This window comes from Synchiropus splendidus, chromosome 14 (genome assembly GCF_027744825.2).
Source record: "Synchiropus splendidus isolate RoL2022-P1 chromosome 14, RoL_Sspl_1.0, whole genome shotgun sequence".
In the NCBI taxonomy this organism is placed as follows: Eukaryota; Metazoa; Chordata; class Actinopteri; order Syngnathiformes; family Callionymidae; genus Synchiropus; species Synchiropus splendidus.
In genome coordinates this window covers 9,233,605-9,255,501 of record NC_071347.1, presented here as the reverse complement: position 1 = coordinate 9,255,501, position 21,897 = coordinate 9,233,605, and the positions used below count along the sequence as shown (strand labels likewise).

The 21,897-nt window shown below is 44.7% G+C and overlaps 4 protein-coding genes across 11 annotated transcripts; 1 reads left to right on the top strand and 3 right to left on the bottom strand.

The window, feature by feature from the left end:
• On the bottom strand, window positions 1–2,800 carry tmem276a (transmembrane protein 276a). The gene is made up of 4 exons (XM_053885742.1): window positions 2,126–2,800; window positions 1,750–1,863; window positions 1,520–1,657; window positions 1–1,383 (listed from the first exon to the last, which is right to left on the bottom strand). Exons 1-4 carry the CDS (start codon window positions 2,508–2,510, stop codon window positions 1,136–1,138), a joined length of 885 nt encoding a protein of 294 aa, XP_053741717.1. The 5' UTR covers window positions 2,511–2,800; the 3' UTR covers window positions 1–1,135.
• Window positions 2,801–4,181: 1,381 nt separating this feature from the next.
• Window positions 4,182–9,855, top strand: LOC128771292 (protein regulator of cytokinesis 1-like). 2 transcript variants are annotated; one of them, XM_053886639.1, is made up of 14 exons: window positions 4,182–4,333; window positions 4,737–4,869; window positions 4,963–5,085; window positions 5,165–5,398; window positions 5,589–5,759; window positions 5,832–5,981; window positions 6,810–6,957; window positions 7,031–7,167; window positions 7,246–7,341; window positions 7,504–7,650; window positions 7,727–7,834; window positions 7,914–8,009; window positions 9,184–9,284; window positions 9,547–9,855. In XM_053886639.1, exons 1-14 carry the CDS (start codon window positions 4,323–4,325, stop codon window positions 9,578–9,580), a joined length of 1,689 nt encoding a protein of 562 aa, XP_053742614.1. In that variant the 5' UTR covers window positions 4,182–4,322; the 3' UTR covers window positions 9,581–9,855. The 2 variants fall into 2 exon arrangements, with proteins under 2 accessions (XP_053742614.1, XP_053742613.1); XM_053886638.1 differs by having other exon boundaries at window positions 9,184–9,339.
• A 455-nt stretch (window positions 9,856–10,310) lies between these two features.
• On the bottom strand, window positions 10,311–13,798 carry LOC128771293 (ubiquitin-associated protein 1-like). Of its 6 annotated transcripts, none has more exons than XM_053886642.1 (7): window positions 13,701–13,789; window positions 12,955–13,075; window positions 12,758–12,894; window positions 12,087–12,656; window positions 11,802–12,014; window positions 11,590–11,691; window positions 10,311–11,522 (listed from the first exon to the last, which is right to left on the bottom strand). In XM_053886642.1, exons 1-7 carry the CDS (start codon window positions 13,758–13,760, stop codon window positions 11,388–11,390), a joined length of 1,338 nt encoding a protein of 445 aa, XP_053742617.1. In that variant the 5' UTR covers window positions 13,761–13,789; the 3' UTR covers window positions 10,311–11,387. The 6 variants fall into 6 exon arrangements, 5 of the variants coding, with proteins under 5 accessions (XP_053742617.1, XP_053742618.1, XP_053742619.1 ...); XM_053886643.1 differs by having other exon boundaries at window positions 12,955–13,069; window positions 13,701–13,748; XM_053886644.1 differs by lacking the exon at window positions 12,955–13,075 and having other exon boundaries at window positions 13,701–13,798.
• Window positions 13,799–14,211: 413 nt separating this feature from the next.
• On the bottom strand, window positions 14,212–21,714 carry clpxb (caseinolytic mitochondrial matrix peptidase chaperone subunit Xb). Of its 2 annotated transcripts, XM_053886551.1 has the most exons (15): window positions 21,486–21,714; window positions 20,973–21,050; window positions 19,341–19,501; window positions 19,154–19,268; window positions 18,611–18,747; window positions 18,366–18,525; window positions 18,040–18,081; window positions 17,366–17,542; window positions 16,872–17,036; window positions 16,445–16,533; window positions 16,137–16,301; window positions 15,764–16,063; window positions 15,604–15,696; window positions 15,272–15,378; window positions 14,212–15,191 (listed from the first exon to the last, which is right to left on the bottom strand). In XM_053886551.1, exons 2-15 carry the CDS (start codon window positions 21,025–21,027, stop codon window positions 15,101–15,103), a joined length of 1,857 nt encoding a protein of 618 aa, XP_053742526.1. In that variant the 5' UTR covers window positions 21,028–21,050; window positions 21,486–21,714; the 3' UTR covers window positions 14,212–15,100. The 2 variants fall into 2 exon arrangements, with proteins under 2 accessions (XP_053742526.1, XP_053742527.1); XM_053886552.1 differs by lacking the exon at window positions 18,040–18,081.
• Between the last annotated feature and the right edge of the window lie 183 nt (window positions 21,715–21,897).

The following is a 21,897-nucleotide window of genomic DNA, read 5'->3' as shown; positions in this document are numbered from 1 at the left end:
CTTACGCACACAATTCTGCATTTTTATGAATTAGTTTTCCCTTTCTCCCATCTTTCCATTCCTTCTATCTTTTGTAGAAACCTTTTTTTTAATCGAGCCGTGCCTCACATTTCCAGTTCATAATGTGGCCCGCACTTTTAAAAAGTGAGATATTATTATATATATATGGAGAGAGAGAGAGAGCGAGAGAGAGAGAGAGAGAGAGAGAGAGAGAGAGACAGAAATAGATACATATGACATTCTCCACATATATAGATAGAACTATATCTATATCTATATCTATATATAGATATAGATATAACTATATCTATATATATGGAGAATCTTCCTCCCTCAGTTCGTCTGCCACATGGTGACACCATCAGCCTCTTCAGCTGCTCCGACCTTCATGTGTTCATGCTGTCACATCTCCAGAAAATCTATTAAAATACGCCACATGCAGGGGACATGTGTGACAAATAAAAAGGAAGATGTTTGTTGAATCTGTAAACATTTATATCGGGGTGTCACAGTTGGTCTAGTTTACAGTGCAACCCAAAACACCTCGCACCAGGAGTCCCAGGGAGACGCACGGACAGTAGGAACTTTCAACAGAGAGAGAATAAGGCAACAATTTTCCATTGTGTTACACACAAAGAAATGTTTGCATGGCTGTTTTATTTTTCAAAAATATTTTGAGGTGGTACGAGCCAAAGAACCACGAAACATTTTCCTCGAAAGACTTTTGTTAATGCTCATATTTTCCCTTGAATCAACACAAATGCATCTGCATACATACAGGTCAAAAAGTACATGAACTTTAACGTTGTTTTCGGATGAATACATAATGGTACACGGCTGCCCTTTGAGACGCTAACACATCCAGTACAGTTTTTCCTTTTGTGCTGCTCATATTCTGCCTGTTTATCTTTTTTTTTTTAATAGTACAGGAAGATTTTTTTTTTCTCCTCGGAAGGAGCAAACAATAACACTGAACGCTTTGTTGATGAGGAGGGCAGAAACAAAAGCACCAGAGGAGCCTCCTCAGTCTCGTGTGACCCGGTGGTCATCTTCACATGAGTCAGTGTTTTGTGCTTTCTCTGCTCAGTCCCTGCTGCTCAGCCGGTCCTCAGATCAGATCTTTAGTCATCTCTAGTCACACGCAGCCATTCTCCTGCCTGGGCTTGTGAGCCACAGGGGTGTGTGGCGGGTACAGAGACGGCGCCAGGGTGCACAGGAACCCCGCCAGCAAAGTAAGGCCCAGTCCAGCCCAGGCACAAAACATGGACCAGCCGTATCCGTGACTGATGTCCTCTGGTATTCCGAACATGTAGCGGGGGTAGCGGGAAAGTTCAAAGTTGATTCCAGCCACACATGTGCAAAGAGAGATGATGCAGCAAGTACCTGACGGAGAGGAAACACTCGGGTCAAACAGGATCGTCTCCATGGTGCGCCAGCACATGAGAGGGGGCGAGGGGGATAAAGCTTTATTGCCCCCGTGTGGCTAGCAAGGCTGCTGCACTTTATGTAAACCTCTTACCTCCCATTAGGAAGAGAAGCCCTGCGACGTACTGCATCAGATCATGCTCCTTACAGCAGCCCAGCAGGCCGATGACCCAGCCGAAGAGGATGATGGAGATCGCCATGCCGATGAAACTGACGGTCATTCTCTGGAGATCTGCAAAGCACGAGCGTGTGGAGTCAACTTCCCGCCGCGATGAGAATGGCGGGAGGGAGTGTGTGCGTGTGTGTGGGGGGGGTGGAACTCACGTAGGGCATGCCACTCATCCTGCCTTATTGTTTTGGTCAGATTGATGGGCAGGTTCCTGGGCAGCGCCGAGGATGAGTAGTAGTATTTTATTGGCGTGCAGCGAGGAACCAATCCTGGGGATGTAAACAACACCAAGAGCTTGTCAGAGGGAGGAGGTGAAGTGGACTCCATCGCTTCTAAAACCACACTATCAACCCACCCACACCACTGAACGCAGGACTTGTGTTACTACATTGCGTTGCCATCACTCTCCTCGGGCCTTCGCGGTCTGTGCGCAACATCAGCACCACGGATAGCGCAAATCCGCGCTCCCATCAACGCGCGCGCACACGCACACACGCGCAGATAAATAAAAGAGACGATTCGATGCGACACCTTTAAAGATGAGATCCTCCGTCTCCTGGTCGTATCCCTCCCGGTGGCACTTCCTCCACAGACCGGTGATGGTGGAGTTGAAGTGGCGATTGCAGAGCGACTCCATGGCCGCAGCAGGAGGCAGGAAGTGCCGCTTAGCTCGCAGCAGCGAGCTCTTCCTCTCCGCGTTCTTCTCCTTCGGCAGCATTCGGAGGGGAAGGTTGGGGTTGGAGTTGTAAATGTAACCGGGGTCGTTCCTTTTGTTCGAGAAATTCTTGCAGCGTTTTCGATGCCTCCTCGCGTCCGTCTGGTACCAGTTGTCAGTACCGATGGCCACTGCGATCAGTCCCAGCGCACAAAAAGCCAAAAGGAGTCCGGCCACGGTTAAAGTCCTCATAGCAGCCATGTTCCATCCGTGTGTGGCCGGATGATTCCGCGGGGCAGCAGGACTCCGCTCGGCCGCCGCGGCTGTCAGCGTCTGAGGGAAGCAGGAGATTCGGCGATGCCAGGAAGTCTTGAGGAGAGGGGGCTTCCCCGAGCACTCATTTCTGGGATTTGTCAAGCATCGCCGGAAAGATCGGCCGAAATCAAATCACAATAAGAGCCAAGATGTTTTGGACGTCTCCTCCCGCCAGTGATCTCAGTCTAGCCTGGGAAGTGGCCACTCCAGCGGTCCCCTCCAGTAGATGGAGACAGAGTCAATATTTGGAAACAGAGACAAAGGCCCGCAGATTTGGAGGAGTGGATCCAAGCTGGAGTAAAAAAAAAAAAAAAAGAAAAAAAAAACAGGCTGGTTTGACAGTTTATTCAGATGCCGTCTGAGACAGAACGGTGGTCTTTTTTAGGCACCATTTCTGCGGATCAAGTCAGCTTTCGAAAGAGCAGATGCGTCACATTATCTTTTACTGTTTCAAAGGATGAAACAGCATTTAACTTCAGGCTATTAATGTTTCGGCTCGAAAATGTTCATGCAGCATGGACTAAACCAGCATGTTCAAACTTCAGCCCATTTGTGTGTTGACATGAGATGTAGTGCTGCACTCAGTTACAGGTAGACACCATTTCTGAAATGGTAACTATAATAATAATTGACCATAACATGTTGAAGTGACATATATATATATATATATATATATATATATATATATATATATATATATATATATATATATATATATATATATATATACTCAACACAAATATAAACGCTTTTGTTTTTGCTTCCATTTTTCATAAGATGGACTTAAAGATCTCAAATTTATTCAAGATACAGAATATTAATATTCCTCTCAAGTATTGACATCATGATTAGTACACAGGTGTGCCTTAGACTGTCCACAATAGGCATATATATATATATATATATATATATATATATATATATATATATATATATATATATATATATATATATATATATATATATATATCGAGAGAGAGAGAGAGAGAGAGAGATACATGAACAAGTTGGAATCCTGACTTTATAACACATGGTATGTGATGAACTATTATCAGCCTTCTGAAAATCAAGACTAGCTTGTCTGCACCTGTACAACTACCTTGACTGTATATGGAGTTTACAGAGCGCGGTGAGGACTGTTTAGAAAACCACCTCACCTTGTCTCCCGACTAAGATCAATGTTCATACTATACTAAAATACACTTTCCACTGTCCTCGTGCTACATTTGTCTCTCATCCGTGCTGTTGTACAGCATTAAAATCTTCTTGGATTTCTGAAGTTACGTCTTACACACATTTTTTTCATTTAATATATATACTTTTCAAATCATTTATTATTATTATTATTTTAATTCTGTGACTCAAAATACTTTTACACGATGATAACACTGTCGCTCTGCTAATTACGTGTTAGATCACATTGTTGAGAAACATCTTATGAACGATGAAAATATCAAGGTTAGAGAAAAAATGTCGATGATTTTTTAAAATCTCTCTTTTGTTGACAGTTTTGAACGCAGCGTAGCTCCGCCTTTTTATTTCCGTTTCCGTCAACGCTTCCAGCCAATCAGAGCACCGGGCGTCGTGATGCGTTGAATTTAAACGCCGCTCGGTAGACAAACGTTTGGCTCACCGCGTTCTGCGGCTGCACTCCAGGCGTTTATTTTGCGTTGTTTTAATGTTTTTTTTTTTTTTTTAAATCATTTTAACATAAGTGAGAAGACACTTTGCAAGTTTTCTGTCGTCTGAAGAGACATTATGAGAGTCAGGTTGGTTTACCGAAAGTATTATTAGCATTTCCTAGAGTCGGTGTTAGCAGCAAAGCTAATATCGCTGCTCGACGATTCCTAAAAAATATGCTTTTTATGAAGCGTTTCTGTATGTTTTTGAAGCGTTGTTTGTTGGTAAATAGTATGTGCAATAACAGTAAGATTATTTATCTGTAGCTATGTTCTCGGTGTGGATTTCTTTAACCACCAAGGCGTTGGCTCGTTCAAGTTCCACTGACAATAGTATGAACAATTCCATACCAGCACGTGTTTTGAATTGAAAATGTGTTGTTTAGGAAAAATAGAATACAGTGCGAAGTCTTATTCAGCAGCATTTTGTTGGACTTGTGCTTGGCTTACGTCTGAAGATACCCATTTCTCCCTCCGTGTTTGAACTCTTCAGTGAAGTCCATGCTGCGGAGTCTGTTGCCTACCTCCACAGGGCACTGGCCAGGCTGCAGGACATTTGGGAAGAGATCGGAATTCTAGAGGAACAGCGTCTCCAGAGAACCAATGATGTTCACAAACATATCAAAGTGAGCCTCAAGTATATGAACAATGAGCCTGAATTTTAGCTTTATGCTATGAGCTGTTGTCTTCATGGATGTCTGGCCTCACCAATTTCACAGGGTCTTCTGGATCTCATGATTGCGGAAGAGGAAGGTCTCAAGAAGCGATTGCAACTCGACATTGAGTCTTGTGTCCGTGAGCTCAGTCAATTGTGCCAGGAACTCCAGCTTCCTCCGTTTGAGGTGAACGTCACAAACTGCTGTCGACCTTCCTTTTGTTGAACTACAAAATTTCAATTTCAACTTCTGTCTTCACCCAAAGGAAGAAGATGGTTGCACTGTGTTGCAAATGGAAAAGAACAGCCGCACCCGTCTTGAGGTGATGAAAGGCCACAAGAAGCAGAGGCTTGAAGAGCTGAAGAGCCTTATTGCCCAGGACCGTAAGCTGAGCGACATTATGTGCACCAAACCCTTCTGCATCGACCAGGACGTGACTCCATCTCTGAAGCAACTGGAGGAGTTTCGGAACTACTTGGCTGATCTCAACAAAGAGAAGGTGTCGTGTTATTGTTGATGATATTTCATGAATCATATTCTCAACTTCAGTATTTGATGGTTAATTTTTAATTTGCTTATTCATTATATCAAGAGTTGAACACAGGATTATTTTCACACAAAGAAAAATTGCATAGAGTGAGAAACAAGTTTGGTTCAGGCGAACTCCATTGACCATGTATTGTTTTTAGGAGCGCCGTCATGAGGAGTTTGTGTGTGTGAAAAGGGAGATTGTTTCCTGTATGGATGAGCTGGAGCAGGAACCGGAGACTAGCTTTGAAGTGGATGTGATGTGTGAAGATGAAGAGGCATTCTGTCTGTCCACTGACAACATTGATGCCCTCAAAGCTCTCCTCAATCAGGTCTGTCTTTTTTTTTTTTTTTTTTAATACTTACGTTTGTCTCGTGATTAATTTTGATTTCCTGTTTGACAGTTAAAAGATCGCAAAGCTGAGAAGGAGCGCCATTGTTCAGCACTTCGCACCAAAGTCCAGGAGCTTTGGGAGAGACTTAAGGTTCCCCAAGCGGAGCGCGACATGGTGTCTGAGCACATGGTCAACTCGAAGAGGAAGAACATTGAAGCAGTAAGAGGACAACATATTTTGTGGTGGTGTCAGCCTGATATCTGGTGTGGATTTTGCCATCCACCATAGCTCTCAGGAGAGTTGATAGTGCTATGAGGTGGGATGTTCCATGCCTTGTGAGCTGAAAACACAGTCATTCAGGAAGCAATAACCAAGGAGGAAGGGAAAGTGTTGACAGTTACTGAATAGGCGACTTTTTAGTCATGAGTGAATCTCTCATCTGCAGCCGTCTTCACATGGTCCGTTCTTTCATTTAAGTTCCTGTGAGCAACAGGCTTCAGCCAATTTTCCGTTAAAAACATGCCGAAAACCACCACCATCATGTCTACCTTTGTGATCCATTATGTGTTAGCCGCCTGTTTTCATGTTTCCACTTGGTTTTATTACCTTTGACCATCATGTGTGGCTCTCATTTATGCCACTGCAGTTGAATAAACATGTATGGGAATGACCTATTCCACAAAGAGGTCACTGAGTGCGGTGGCACACAGGCTCACCAGTCAGATGAAGACTAGTGGGTTCTTTGTCAGTCTGGTGCTGCTTGTTTGGACCCACAGCAGACTTTTTGAAGATCAGTTCAGACCCTTGTGTGAAAGGATATGATCCTAAAACATGGTGAATTACAACCAGAAGGAAAGAACGGCCATGTGACCAGACTGTTTAACAATATAGGAAACAAAATTGTATTCTTTGTTGAATGGATAATCATAAGTCCTGTGCCTAATATCAATAGGGTTTTATGAGATGACTCTGTACCTGTTCTTTGTTGTTTACTTTAGCTACACTGTGGTTAAACAGTATTTCCGAGCAGCTATGTGTTGTCTTCAGCTACAGGAGGAGCTGCAGCATCTGGAGCTGCTGAAAATGCAGAGCATGAAAAGTGTCATCGAGTCCATCAGAGCAGAAATTGCTGTGCTGTGGGAGAAGTGCTTCTACAGCAAAGACCAGCAGCAGGCCTTCTCCCATTACCTCAGCGGTACGATGCGCCAAGTGACGCACACTCGCAGTGGTCATGATGATTTGGTTTGGTTAACCGTGTTCCTTTTCAGACGACTTCACTGAGACTCTCCTTGAGCTGCACGAGCATGAGGTGCGAACTCTGAAGACGTATTTCGAGGACCACAAGGAGCTCTTTGTCGGGGTGTCAAAGTGGCAGAACAACTGGACTGTGTACCTGGAGCTGGATGTGAGCACGAGGCTGAGGCTGGGATCCACAAACGCATCGACAGACATCGAACATTCTTTGCTTTTTGATGTGTTCTAGAGAAAAGCCAGTGACCCCTCAAGGTTCAACAACAGAGGAGGAAACCTGTTGAAAGAAGAGAAGCAGAGGAACGACCTGGCTAAAAGTTTGCCCAAGGTGAGGGGCCAAACATGGCTAAAAATGTCAGGGGACATGCGCAAATGATCAGGTTTCATAGAGGTAGCTGCCTTTCTAGCGATAGCAGTAGATGGACTTCACTGTGTCACTATTTGAATGTGTAACAGGTGCAGTGCTGACTCGACTGTTTTGTATTTGTAGCTGGAGAAAAACCTGAAGGCCCAAATTGATGTTTGGGAGCAGGAGCACGGCCGGGAGTTCTACGTGAATGGACAGAAGTTTCTGGAATATGTGCAGCAGCAGTGGGAGCAACATCACGCCGAGAAAGAGAAGGAGAAAATGGACAGGGTTGGTGATGACTTGTGTTACGCGTCGGTAGATTTGTTGTGAAACATTTGTGGAGAACAGTGTTTGTCTGCTCCAGCAAATGAAGAAAACCAAAATGATCCAGGAAGAAATGTTGTATGGGACAGTGAAGACGCCAAGCAAGCGGCGGCTAGCAACCACGCCCACGCCCGTCAAAGTTAGAAAGGTAGGGGCGAACTTTGCTTTAACTTGCTGCATCTAGAGGCGTCTGACTGCTTTTTTTCCCCCCCCTCCTTCACGTGCAGCTCAACGGAACCTCGACACTCTCCACACCCAACAGCTTCCTTGGTGGGACCATATGCCAGACCTCCAGCCTGAAGCCCCCACTCTCCGCCAGCAAGGTGCCTTCACACGCTTTTGCTCTGAAGAGACTGTAACGTGAAGACTGATATTGTTTACTTTCCTGACTCAATGCATATGTTTCAAATGTTGAAGTCCTCTCTGATGCAGCAAGTCCATCATCATGAAGATGCTTTGTTGCATGAACAAGACACTCGAGAACAAGACATGTTATGTCTGATGCTCCCAAGCGTTGGTCATCTCAGGCTGAAGCGGAAGTGGCAGACACTGCTGAGCCGAGTCTCAGTCATTACACCAATAGCAAACTCAAAATCGCTCTTTATTGATTTTGGAGATCGGCTCTCCTCCATCGCTCTGGTGACGTCACTGTCCTCCGGTCCACCAAAGGTGTATTTCCATCTCTAAACAAACCACATGGAGAGGTGGTTCAGTGCTGACAGAAACGTGCTGATGTGTTCAATAGGGGTCCAGTATCATTTTTTTAAAGGATTAGTCCCTTTTTAAATGATATACAAAATGTAATCTATCTTTTGCTGAATGTTCCTGGTTCTACTGGTTATTTGAAATGGACTTCTAGTCACTAACTAGTGCTAGGCGATATGCCCTTTATTACATATCTTTTTTTTTGTCGATTTATCACATTAAAGTTTGCATTTGTCAGAACCAGAAGAAATTGATTTACATTATCTAAGTTTATTTAACAATATAAATGTAGAGAAATGAGTCACTTCCCCCTGCAGATATTTCAAATGTATCATTTCAACTTTGTACTTCCAGTGGTATCCTGTTCTATATTCACCCAAATTGCAAATGCAGTTAAAATGAAATAAGACCCCATGGCTTCATATAGTTTTCAGTTCTTTTGAGGTGTGGGAGAATGGAACTGAACTAGAGCCTTCTGTTTACATGTTGTTGTTTTTTTTGAAAAGCATAGTCTGAAATATAAGAGTCAAATTCTATCATCTAAACATTCGCTTTTCTTGACTAACATGTACGTTAATACTTTCTTGACAATTTTTTTTTCTTTAATACCTAAACTCTTAGCAACATTGGATATCTAGTAGTTTTTGGCCTCGACCTACCATTTAAAATTGTCTTGGACTTTGGCCACGATTTTTAAATTTGGTGCGTCCCTAATGGATATCATTATTGTGAGATCTTTCTCATGTCCGCCGCACCTGAAGCCGATGCCATTTCTGGTTTACACCTGTTTAGAGTCTGCGCACCCCGGGACACGCCAGGACTCCACGAGCACTGGACAGGAACAAGGAGAACATCTCCCACCTCCACAGAAACACGCCAAGTGGAGCACTCAGGTCTCAGGATACTCAAGATCACACCTTCACCACTAGCTCCTATTTGGAATTTGCGGTAAATGCAGTTTTACATCCGTTTCGAGGTTCATTGAGCTAGCGTAAAACTTGAACCTGCGTTCCCAAAGAGTCGAGCCACCAGCATGTTTTCAGACCTCCAGATCGATGTGACACATTTGCTGCAAATAACACAGATGCTTTGTTCACGTTGTGCCGACACTTCCTTGACCTCCGACCCTGACACCAGTGTTTGTTTCCCCCACAGAGAGATCTCTCGAAGGCTTCTAAATCAAGCGTGAGCACAGGGATTCTGAACTCCACTGTGAGTCACCAGTGAGGTTTTGTGGCGCTGCTCACCTTCAAGAGTTTAATGTAAAAAAACAATGTAAAAATTTGCTCTGGTTTCAGTCCTGTTCTGTATAGCTTCATCTTCTCTGGTTCTCTTCCTGCTCTGATGCTGATATTACACTCTCAATCGCTTTCATTTTTTCTTGTTTTTCTTTTTTTTTTTTTCTTAAGGATTGAGTCACCAAGTAGGATGACTGCAACATGTTTCATCTGCCGGTGAATAAAAATCGAATAAAAAAATGTAAAATCAGCATTGGTGTGGTGCCTCTTGACTTGATCCCACAAACTACATTTTTTTTATCTGTGATTACACAAAATATGAAAGTCCTTTCTGTATTGTACCTATCTGCTGACATGCCAAAGAGATTAGGACCATAATCCCCTGGTTGTTCGGCTGTGGACAATTTTACTCTGGGGGTGGGGGGGATATGATGAAAAACATCCAATTTCTATACTGAAGTAACAAGGACAAAATGAAACTAAAAATATTAAATGTAAGTAAGTATATTAAAAGCGTAAATATACCATGAAACCTGTTGAAATATTTAAATTTATATGCATTAAAATGAATATAAATCAACATAACTATGGATGTTCAAGACAAAAATGCTATTTATTAAAATGTATTTTCAATATTCCTTCAATGTATTTTGAGGAACAAGAAAAACACAAGAATGGCCAATGAAAGCAAGAAAATGACAGTCTTCAAACAAGAACATGCTATGTTTAGTGCTCAAGTGGCGGTGGTGACCAAAAGAGAGAGAACAAAAAATAGCAGAAAATAACATATGAGTTCTAGTTTTAGTATGACGTCAAAGAGGGCCACGAAAATACAGGCATCGGGCCGCCCTTTGCCCAGGTCTGGTGTAGACAAATACAGTCAACCAGGCTGCTCTTCAGTCGCTATTATGACGTTGCATTCTGCGTGAACATGGATGATCTGAATGTGCAGCTATTTTTGATGGATTGCCTACAATTTGTCTGATAAGCACTTTTTTATTCAGCAAAGACACTATAGGTTCTGTGCTACTTAAACAAACTCTGCTCCAGTCTCCACTCGCCGAAGACATGAAATCTACTTCTGGAAATCTACTCTTTTTTTGACTCATTTGTGACAAACATGAAATAAAAACCTTCATTCACTTATTCCTTCTACTGGGACTTGAGGCCTGGAGCCTTCCCTGCCTAATAGACCCTCTCGCCGGACACCCAGCCACTCACTGCTGCACAGAATGGACCAAGAAACCTGTGTTGTTTCACTGCAGAGGAGAGTTCAAACTCAGAAAGGAACAAGGATCACGAGCTTGGAATCAACCCTTGCTGTCCTCCACACTCTCTGCCTCCAACTGGTCCCAAGTTTGTTGGCTACGAGAATAACATTTTAATATTCGACACCAGATTGACTGGGTTCAAGTTGAGTCTGTGCGCGCAGCTTCAAAGGTGGGACGATGACCGAAGGCTTCAGTGTACATGTTTATTTTTTCCCTCCCGAAGTTTTTCTCAGCTTCAATTTTCAACACAACCTCATTCAGTGTTTGTTTCGTCATGGATGTTTCAGTGATGACAGCACACTGTATGACACTGCATCTGGAGTTGGTGCACAGAGGAATGGTTCCTGTGAGAGAAGGTTTATACCCCATCAATCTGTATCATTGGCTTCGACTGCTTCTGTCTGTCGTAAATGAATAGAAATGAATCTCACTCCGAGAAATTTCTGTTTTTTTTTTCCTGTTTTAATCCAAGTGAAAGCACGTGGTTTCAGCTCATGCGTGTCATCAGCTCTTCAAGAGCCTTCTCTCGATGATTTTCGTGAATGAGCAGCACTTCCTTGATGGCACTTTGCTGGAAGCCCATCTCGTTGAACTGGGTCAGGAGGCGCAGGAACTCTCCCGCCTGGAAAAGGTAGAAAACACATTCACACAAGGTGTCTTCAACTATTTAGCGATCAGATCAACCTCACCTTGCTCTCGCAGTTCTGGAACATCTCCAGAGCTTCTTCCACTTGGCTCTTCTCGTAGCCCAACTCACACAGTCGCTCCGTGGCAGCCAGGTATTTCAGGATCTGGTGAGGGAAACAAGGAGAGAGACTCCATCCAGGTTTCTTGACAGCAGAAATAATTTCCCCCACAACGGTTGAAGGACCAGCAAGAGTCAAGTCTGCACAATACAAACCATGTCAGCCAACGTATGAGTCATCACTGTTCTTCTCCCCACCTTCTCTGGACTTCTGTAGCCGGTCCTCTGCAGCGCCACAATGGCTGTGCGTAAAGCGTAGCCTCTCTCAGTGACGGCTTCTAAAAGGTCCCTCTCCTCCTGACACAGAGCCGACAGCAGCTCAGTGGCGGAGTCCAGGTGAGACCCCCGTGAACCTCCTGTCCAGAGAACCTGGGTGTGGCACACAGATGCGGTCAGTGGAGCAGAAGAGTGGGGTGAGATTGTGACGGCTCAGTGAAGAACCTTCTCCCTGTGGTTCCTGACGGCGGGCCCTGCTGATGAAGGTCTTTGTTGATGGAGTCTGGCGGAGGCAGCAGGTGGGGAGTTCTGGATGTGAAGTCTGCCTGCTGATCCCAGGGACCGCTGTCTCTTCTTGCTGCTCAGCTGAGACCTCTGCAGCTCCAGGGTCTTCCTGTCTTGCGGAGCGGCCGAGCCCCCTCTGTGGCCTCTGGGTGTCTTCAGGGTGTCAGGCAGACAGCAGCCGACGTGCATGTGTTTGACCCTGCAGAGCGGGTCTCTGGGTGCGGCGCTGCGGGGCCTGATCTTCGTGGGTGTGTCCTCAGTGGAGGAGCCTTCGCTGTCTTCATGGTACCCGTCCTCATCTTCAGACTCGGAGGTGAGTAACCTGGCGCTGCGGTGGCGGAGCCGGTGGCCGTCTGTGGAGTTCAGACTGTGGCTGCGGGGCCGGGGCCTGGGCATCACCCTGCTGGGCCCCTGAGGGCTGCCGAACATGAACCAGTAAGGAGGGCAGGAGGGAGCCATGGAGAGCAGCGGCTGGGCGGTTAAAACCAGTTTCTCCAGGTTGAACGTGTACTACAAAGCAATACGTTTTTACTCCGAATAATCACAAACATAGACTTTGGTTGTGTGGATCAAAGGACACGCCTCATATTCGTGTCCTGGTGACGGGTTACCTCAGTTTCCTGCAGTATCCTGTGGCAGTCTGGAATGTTGATGTCAGGAGGCGACACCAGCTGAACCTGCTCTGTCAGTGAGCCCAGAGGGGTCTGAAACGGGACGTCCTCCAGCGTGTTCATCTTCCTGTCGTCGCCTGTTGTCAGAAAAAAGGACTGTCGTGACTGACTGAAAAAGAAGACGACAGCAGCAGCACCTGTGGAGGAGTGTGAGGTGGCTCGATCATCATCGTGTGTGATAAACCTCCGTAAGCCTCTGACATCAGCTGAGCACTTTGACAACGTCTGAAGCTTAAGGCTGCTCAGGAAACGCTGAGCCTCGAGGAAACAGAGACAGAGATTAGCTGATCATTCAAAAGACGGGGTCATGAACTAAACACTGACTCTGTCGTCGAGGTCTGGGTGACTTTTCTCCAATGTAAGATCCATCTTGCAAATTTATTTATTTCTTTTTACCAGTTATATTATTTTATCTGCAGATCTCAAATGGCGTTACAATATATTATTTCATACAATAAATACTAATACGTAACAGACGTTTATTATTTACTAGTTTATTCTTTCTTTCGTTTTTTAAAGTTCGAGTGAGTTTTTCATATTTTAATACAGATTTTCTTTTAATCTGCTGTTAAATAGTTGGCTAATGTGGATGATTAAAAGAATGCATGAAGGAGAATGAGGTGTAAAATATCTAAAATGACCCGCTGCAGTGAGCTCAATTGGACAGAAGATGGCAGTAGCGTCCCAGGGCCTACAACACGATCACCCGGGGCGGACGAAGAAGGGCTCGTCGGTTCTGGTATCTAAGCGAACTCATTCCCAGTCTGCCATAAAATTGATTATTGACATACGTTCCGTTTCGGAGTTATTTTGTTAAGGAGTCAACAGATCTTGAGACAAGTGACGCCACGATTGACCTTGAAAATAACCTTCACTAACTCACCAATGCTTGGTCCCTGTGTTGCACAATTTTCCAAACGAGCACTTTCACTTTAAAGGTCATAAAGGAGTATGTGACGACCAAGACCTCGGCGTCATCGTGAAGAGACGCGCACGACTGTGTATCAAAGCAGCCGAGCGGTTGGGCAACTTCCACACAACTATAAACGTTAGGATGGTCAGCTGCGTGAGTGGTTAAGCTCGACAATGAACACACGAGTTGTGTACAGATATACATTTTATTTGTATAATTTTTAACAATCACATTTCAATTTAAGATTCACAAATGTGTGTTGGTTCTGTAACAGACCTCAGAAAACAGTTAACGGAAGGAAAATGTGGAAGAAAAGGATGAGCGGATTTTGCTTTAATCTCATTTTAACACACACAGCAGAGAGTACAGTAGCGGTTCGGTCAGAGTGTTTGGGTTGAGGTTCGATTACAGACGTGCACCAATTAGTAACAGGATATTACATCACTCGTGGCCAGTATCCAACTGAGAGAGCCTGTTTAAAAAAAAAAAAAAAAAAAAAAAAAAAAATCACTCTTGTTCTTACATGAGGTTAAATTAAAGACAAATCGATCTTCAGCAACAACGCCTTTGAAAATAAGAACCCAAGTCAGTCTGGAGTTGATGGTTAACAAACCCAAAATCTTCACATCCTGCTCTGGCCACACGTAAAGCAAATATAATCCATAATAAATGAGCAGGACTGGGATGGGAAAAAAAAAAAAACCAACACTGAAAAATAACCATTCTGTCCTGGAAAAAGGTCACCAGCGGTTCAGATCCTGCCGTAGATTGTGCTGGTGTGCTAAACCCGCCTGATACAAGGTCATACAAAGGTTCTCTACACGATGTAGCTGAACATCTTACAGCCCATTTTTCTACTGTCGACACCATTGTCACAATGGTGGGAGGAAGAAAACATCAAAATATTGATGGCTCATGGAATATCATGCCCTCATGATTTAAGGCATGGCTCGACATGGAGACGTGCTAGCGAGCCGCGTTCACAGGCTGACCCCGATACATCCACCTCTTCTCTTCGCTTCGCTTCCCTTCCCTTTCCTTTCCAGCCCATCACCGCACGAGAAGAAAACAGACTAGCTACAAACCTTATGAATAAAATTGCATTATCTTTATATAGATAAAAATGTTAACAATCCCCAGAGATTGAAATGTTCTTTAGAAAGGTCCAACCTGTGAGTGCACTGCTAGAGAATTAACAAGTGACGCACAGGACAAGAGGTTGTTACGCTATCTCAACTTGTTCGTCATTAAAACGCCCCGCAGCGAGATCGGCCGGCCTTCATCGTCCACTAAAACGTCCACTGCTGTGTTGTAAAACTCAAGGATTCAACCACGTCCCGCTGCCGCGCCTCGAGGTGAAATGGGTGACTTCAGTTGTTGGCAGCGTCCGCCTGTCGTGGCCAGTTCTCCTCCTCGATCCCGGAGTCGTACTCCTCATCTGAGGACTCCTTGGCTGGAGTTCTGAGACACAGATGGCAAGGGAGGCTCAGGTTTGGTTCTTTCTCGCCAGAGAGTCTCTGACTTGGAGTCACGACACTGACCTGATGTATCGAGGCTGGGACTTTCCTTGAACCACTTCTTTGTCCAACTCGACCGCCATGATGTCGGAGTGAGGCACCTCGAACATCGGCTCCAGGAGTAGTGTTTCCTTCAGGGAGTGAAAAGAGCACGTAGCTGAGTGACTTCTGTCTTCTTCTTTTCTAAGCACTAAACAATGAGCCTGGTTACATCTACCCAGGCACTTCTCCTAACATGCAGCCAATGACATCAAGAGAAGCCTAAGTCAACCATGACATCACCTTTGCTCTTGCACGACTGAATGTCAAAAACACAACGCCACAGTTCCTCTATCACTAGAGTCATCTGAACGCACCATGATGGACCTGAGGCCACGGGCTCCAGTCTTCCGCTCCAGGGCCAACCTGGCGATGGCCCTCAAGGCATCGTTCGTCACGTTGAGTTCACACTGCCACAAGAGCAAACATCAGTCTCATGAAGCAAGTGTGCACAGACAACAGCGGGAGTCTATTCACCTTGTCCATGGAGAAAAGCGCCTGGTACTGGGGCACCACAGCGTTCCGGGGCTCGGTCAGGATTCTGACAAGCGTGTCTTCATCCAGGCTGTGCAGAGGGACCACCACAGGCAGACGCCCCACAAACTCTGGGATCATTCCGAACTCGATCAGGTCGCGAGCCTCCACCAGCTTCAGCAGCCGGTCCTTCTCCTCGATCTCGGCCACGGTGTCAGTCTCACCGCTGCTGTTGGCCAGGTCAGCGGCTGCCGCGGCGCGGCGCCCCTTTCCCAGGTTGGAAGGCGTCCCGAAACCTAAGTACTGAGCAGGACAGAAGAATGGTGTTGAGACAACTGGCAGACCTGCAGAATGATTCCACAGGTGGGAAAAATACCTTCTCGTTTTTCCTTCTGCTAATGATTCGATCAAGTCCGTTAAAGGCACCGGAGGCAACGAACAGGATGTTAGTGGTGTCCACCTGCACGGTTTCTCCACGCAGCTTCCTGGAGTTCTTCTCAGGGACATTGACAATGGTTCCCTCAAGCAGTTTCAGCAAACCCTAAAGTGGAGAAAGAGTCACCACACACAGTGTTTCAATTCTGCTCCTTGGCTTCAGCGTTCACAGCTTCTTTGGCATGGATGACAACAATTACGGGGCGGAACAGCAGTTGAAGGACATTGTAACACGGGAGAGACACAGACCTGCTGGACGCCCTCTCCTCCCACATCCCGCAGCTGATGGATGCCAGGGACGCTCCCGATCTTATCAACCTCATCCAGGAACACAATACCTGAACGCATGATCAAACAAGAAGGAATACGTTGGACTTTGCCTCGGCATTGTTTCAAGCACCGGAAATTATTTATTGTATGAGTCACTTGGAAGCTATTTCCACATAAATCAAAAGTGAAGAAAAAAGTAGACCTCCAGAGAGAAATACGTCTAAATGAAGCTGAGAGTTGCTTCCATCGACATGAAACCAAGTGTCATACAGAACAGCACCATAACAAAGAAACTTGATCTAAGTGATTTTGAGCTTTGACTAAGACTAAGATAATTTGCAACATGTTTGTGCTTTCCTGTTCCTGCGACTGACAATGAAGCAAACGCTGTGAGCTGTCTTCTCACCTTGCTGTGCTTTCTCCACAGAGTAGTTGGCATCCTGCAGCAGTTTGGCAATAACGGACTCAATGTCCTCTCCCACGTATCCAGCCTGAGTCAGTGTGGTGCAATCACAAATGGCAAAGGGAACGTCCAGACAGCGAGCCAGAGTCTGGGCCAGCAATGTTTTTCCTGAAGAGTACGAGACACATGAACCAGTGAAAAATCTTTTGTCACGCAGAGAAACTCTCAAAACATTTAGAGTTTATTTCTGGATGAACTAAAAACATGTCTGCCCTTTGTTCAAAGAAAGTAAAAAAAAGACACAAAAGTCAAGTTCTGTAACTTTTAAACTCATCTGACTGATGAAATGAGACCATGAACGGCCTCAGCAGAACTACAACTGAAGCCTCATCTCTTGACGTCCTGACAGTAAGTGGTTTTAAACTCTTATCTCGAACAACTCTGGTCTAAATAAGACATGCTGCATGGATGTAATGACCATTTTGGAACTGGCATACCAGAGCCAGTTGGACCAAGTAGTATAATGTTGCTCTTCTCCAGTTTGATGTCAACATGAGTGGAGTCCAGCACTTCGCCGCCCCTGCGCTCCTGAGGCGGCGGCTGGTTGGTCTGCTGCTGCATGGAGGCTCCCAGCGCGTTTCCGTTTGGGCTGATTCCTGCTATCTGCAGCAGCTCTGCAACAAAACGCAAAAGTCAAGCGTCAGTGTGTTTACTGACTATTCATGAGGACAGACATGAGCGTAACAGCGTCAGCTGCTAAGCTAAAAAACATGTTGGTGTCATCACTAGCACAAGTACGGTTTACTCGACTGTAAATAGAACAAATGTGAATGTAGGTCACTGGGTGAGCTTATCGCATGTGCTGAGGAGTGGAGATGTTGCCAACACAGGGTGACTGCGCTCCTATCAGTCGCCAGATCAAATGGCAATTTAACAAGCAGATGTTTTTGACAGAGCCATAAATCCTTCTGAAAGACACTATGGACAGTAAGTGGCTGGAATATATTCCTCAGTTGGGATCAAGCCCAGCGCTACTCACTCTCCAGATGTTAACAACTGTGGGAGAAAAGGAATTGGAATTTTGGCATTTGTGCAACCAATTGCAATGGAAATGCAAAAAAGCATTACAGCTAACTAAGGCCAGGTCCAATTGTGACGGCTGTTCACTTACTTGTGAATCTGTATTCATCCTCTCGTTTTCTCATCTCTGACTCTACAGGGAGAGGATGACAGTACTCCAATCAATATACTTCCTAAGACGTGCAGTCCTACTAGCTAGTTTAGGGATAAGAGATATTGAACAAATGCCAAATAACTAAATTACAAAAACAATTCTAACTCTTATTGATCAATCTTCATGACCATGGTAAATACCAGCAAAGCTGCTTGTGTTCTAAAGGCCTGACTTTATCATTACAGTAGCTCTGGTGAGGTTTCCACACCAGAAGTATCGCAGTAGAATGTGCAATCAGTGAGAAATACACAATCAAAACTGACCACGAGGCGTCAGGGAGGGCTGTTTCTCCATTTCTATCTGCTGTCGACTCCCTGCTGGGATGTTGTTGAAGATGCGCTTGTAGTGATTGTAGACTGCAACTGCCAGCACCTTCTTAGCGTGGGACTGGCCAACGACATACTTATCCAGGTAAGCATAGATCTGAAATGAAAGAAGAAAGATGACAGCTTTGTTTGCCACGTCGCCCCACTCAAAACAAATAAGGTTTGTTGTTTAACTTCCTTGCCTTCTTCGGGGGAGGTGGTGGTTTCTGTGCATCGGTGTGAGTTTCTGGCTCTTTGTTTAGCCCCTTCTTGGAGTCGGTGTCAGACAGAACCACAAAAAAGTGATGGCATTTCTCACATTTTACAAACCGAGTTGAAGCTGCAAAACAACAACAAAAAGTAATTATTATTATGAAACGAGTACCAATGGAAAAACACGGACAGTGAAGGGGATGAAAACCATATCAGAAGGGCGATAGAACTGAAACATTTTTGTTACATATGGTGAGCAGACAGTCACCCTATCTTACTCAGAGATACAAATGTTCTGTGTCAAGGCTATAAAAACACGCAAGTAAAGATAAGAGGCTCGTGGTTTTTAGAGGGGCCCCAAGGCACACATAAACAAAATTTATTTATTTTGATACTCGCGCTGAGAGACTTGGGTTTAAAGTGTGGACTGAATGTCACCGCAGGACAGATTGGTCAAGAGTTCAGATAGTGCCTTATAACACTTAATTCACTGAAGATTGTCGCGTCAGACCTACCGTCTGTTTTGTACTTACTTACAAACGTCTCTACATGTGTACAAGGGTCGCCACATTTAGGACATCGCAGCTGACTACCACCCTTCCCAGAGCCGCCAGAGCCAGAGGACCTCTTCCCCTCGCTGACACTTTTCTGTGGGAGCACATATCGAGTTACATTACGGCAGTCCAATCAGGTTGACTGACCTGCAGTAATAATCATTACCTTTCCCCCATCATTTCCACCGTCCTTTGTTGTACCATCTTTGGCAGCAAAGCATATTGTGGTCTCTGAAAAGGACCTCACCCGAATACCAGTAGGAAAGTGAGCCTCGCGAGAACCATGGCGACTCAAAGAATAAAGCTGGCCCCTCGAGCAGGATAGTCCTGAAAAGCAACACAGTTATCCATGGCATGTGGTTGCTCTAGCACTTAATCAGAAAGATAGGGCTTTACATCTGTTCGACAAGTGGCGAAATGTAAATTATGTTGTGTTACTGTTAGGACCAAATACATGCTCAAGCACGCATGACCAATAAACAAATATGTATGTTAGATCATAATATATACTGAAATAACTGGATTTTTGTTACTCTAGTTTGTTAGGCCTGAGAAAATCATTACAATGAAATAGACTGTGATTTCCGAATCACAAAAGCTGCAATTTGAAAAACAAAAGGGGGCCGTGGAGCTCAAGCAGGCCCTGTGAGACTGCGGTAGGAAAACTGGCAACCTGCTCCACCACTGTGCCATGACTTCAGCCCCGACAACACAGTCTAATGACCAAGATGGAGGGGTTCAACAACAGTTTAAGGCTATCTGGACTGTCTGACCTATGTCTTATATGTTTGCTCTTCATTTTTCAAACATTTTTCTCGTCTCTGGTGTTAAGCTTCGAGTGAGATCATCAGGCCTGTCGGATCCACATTGCTTTCATTTGACTGGCTCCCTGCCAAAGTGATCCATTGTACTCTGGAATGACGCGGAACCCAGTCTAGACTCAAGTCAGAGTTTTGGGGGTGGGGTCACCCCATAACACTAGGGACCAGGGTTTGTTTATAGATATTTCTTTACATGTGCTTTAGGCTTGTCTGATTTCTTTCTCTGTTAATGACAATTATACAACATACTATGCTGGGAGTCAATATTCTACAGTGATTAAAGTGTTCTCTTTTTACAGTTCAATACTTAAATGACAGATACAATACAATATAAGCAGCAATTCATCACATTCCATGATAATATGTTGACCTGGCTTAGACAGAATAAGTATTTATGTTGACCGTATCAGACTATGTGTTGGCCATAGTATAGACTACAGAACAAACATCCTTCATTTCTGTGTGTGGATAACTACCTGAACTACTAACTACTTTTATGTTGATATCTTTGACATTTACTGCACATTTATTTTGAAAGATTTGTGAAGACTTCCTTTCGATACATCCAGTAAAACTGCCACAAAATAGTGACAACCTTTAATGGCATCTTTGCCCTAAAGCTCTATCACCAACTGTGCCATTAGCAAGTCATACAGAGAGTATGGAATGTCCTTCCTGGGTTTCTTATATTCACTTCAGATGGACTACAGACATATATAGCAAGACTTAGCTCTTTAACAAAAGGTATATCGACTCGATCATGATTAGCATTTATTTTGGGTGAAAGTAAATATCTCTCGTAAACGTGAACGGTTTTCTCTCAAGACAGTCCAGTCACGTAAGAGTGAGCTGAGCTCCAGCTCGAGAGTCACAGGTGCCAAAACAAACTGGGATCTAGGTTAGCTGGAGACCTACTTTAGCTGCGCTGCAAATACCACAATGTCATGCCGCGTTAGCCAACTGGCACTTTCTCTTACCTCGATGGGCTGTACTGAGAATCAACCTGGCAGCCGATGTGCACGGACAGGACATAACTCTTCGTTTGTCTCACAATCCTACAAAGAAAAACAACATCAAAGGCGTCCAGACTCGAGAACGACAAATTAGCAGCTTGCTAACTGGCTCGGTGTCAACACGAACAGGCCGATAGATATTTCATAACTTGAGTGTCACCGATTGTGTGAGCGCAGCAGCTGACCAAAACAGTATAATTTCAAACAGTAATCTTGTCTTTGGATGTGACTGACAGCTGTGTCGATGCGACACAAACATGACATTGCAAAAATAAACACAACGCCTCGAAAACGTACAGGACTACACGAGGGCTGCGTTCTATAACAGAATGACCTGATTTGCTGGCTAAACGTGGTTGAAAACCATAGTAAAAACAATGACATGTTGCTATATAAGTACTTAATGTTCGACTACATGTAAGTGTAGCAACCTGCTAATTTAGCTAAAGGCACAGCGAGCCGAGCGGACGTACTCACAAAAATGATGAACAGTCGCCCCCGGAACAAAAGTAGACACGGTTGTTGTTCTTTCTGCCGGTCTATTTAATGTGACATGCTAGTGTCGTAGAATATGTGTAGGGAGCCCGACAGTGTTGGCTTGTAGAGGCCGATATTTCCAGGTGGGACACGACCCACAGTGATGTAACACTCGCTGTTATGAAGTAGGTCGACTATTCGGCTAGGCGGTTAGCATTGTTAGCCAGATTTACCAATGACGCGAAAGGCAACACGCACATGGAGGAGTCTTACGTATATGCCCTCACCACCCATCCAGAGCATTTAGAAATCTACTAAGAATGACATATTCTTTGATACGTTCAAGGGATCCTCGTACAATATATTTCCAGTTTTATTAAATCATGGTCGGTGGCGTCATTTTGATGAAACT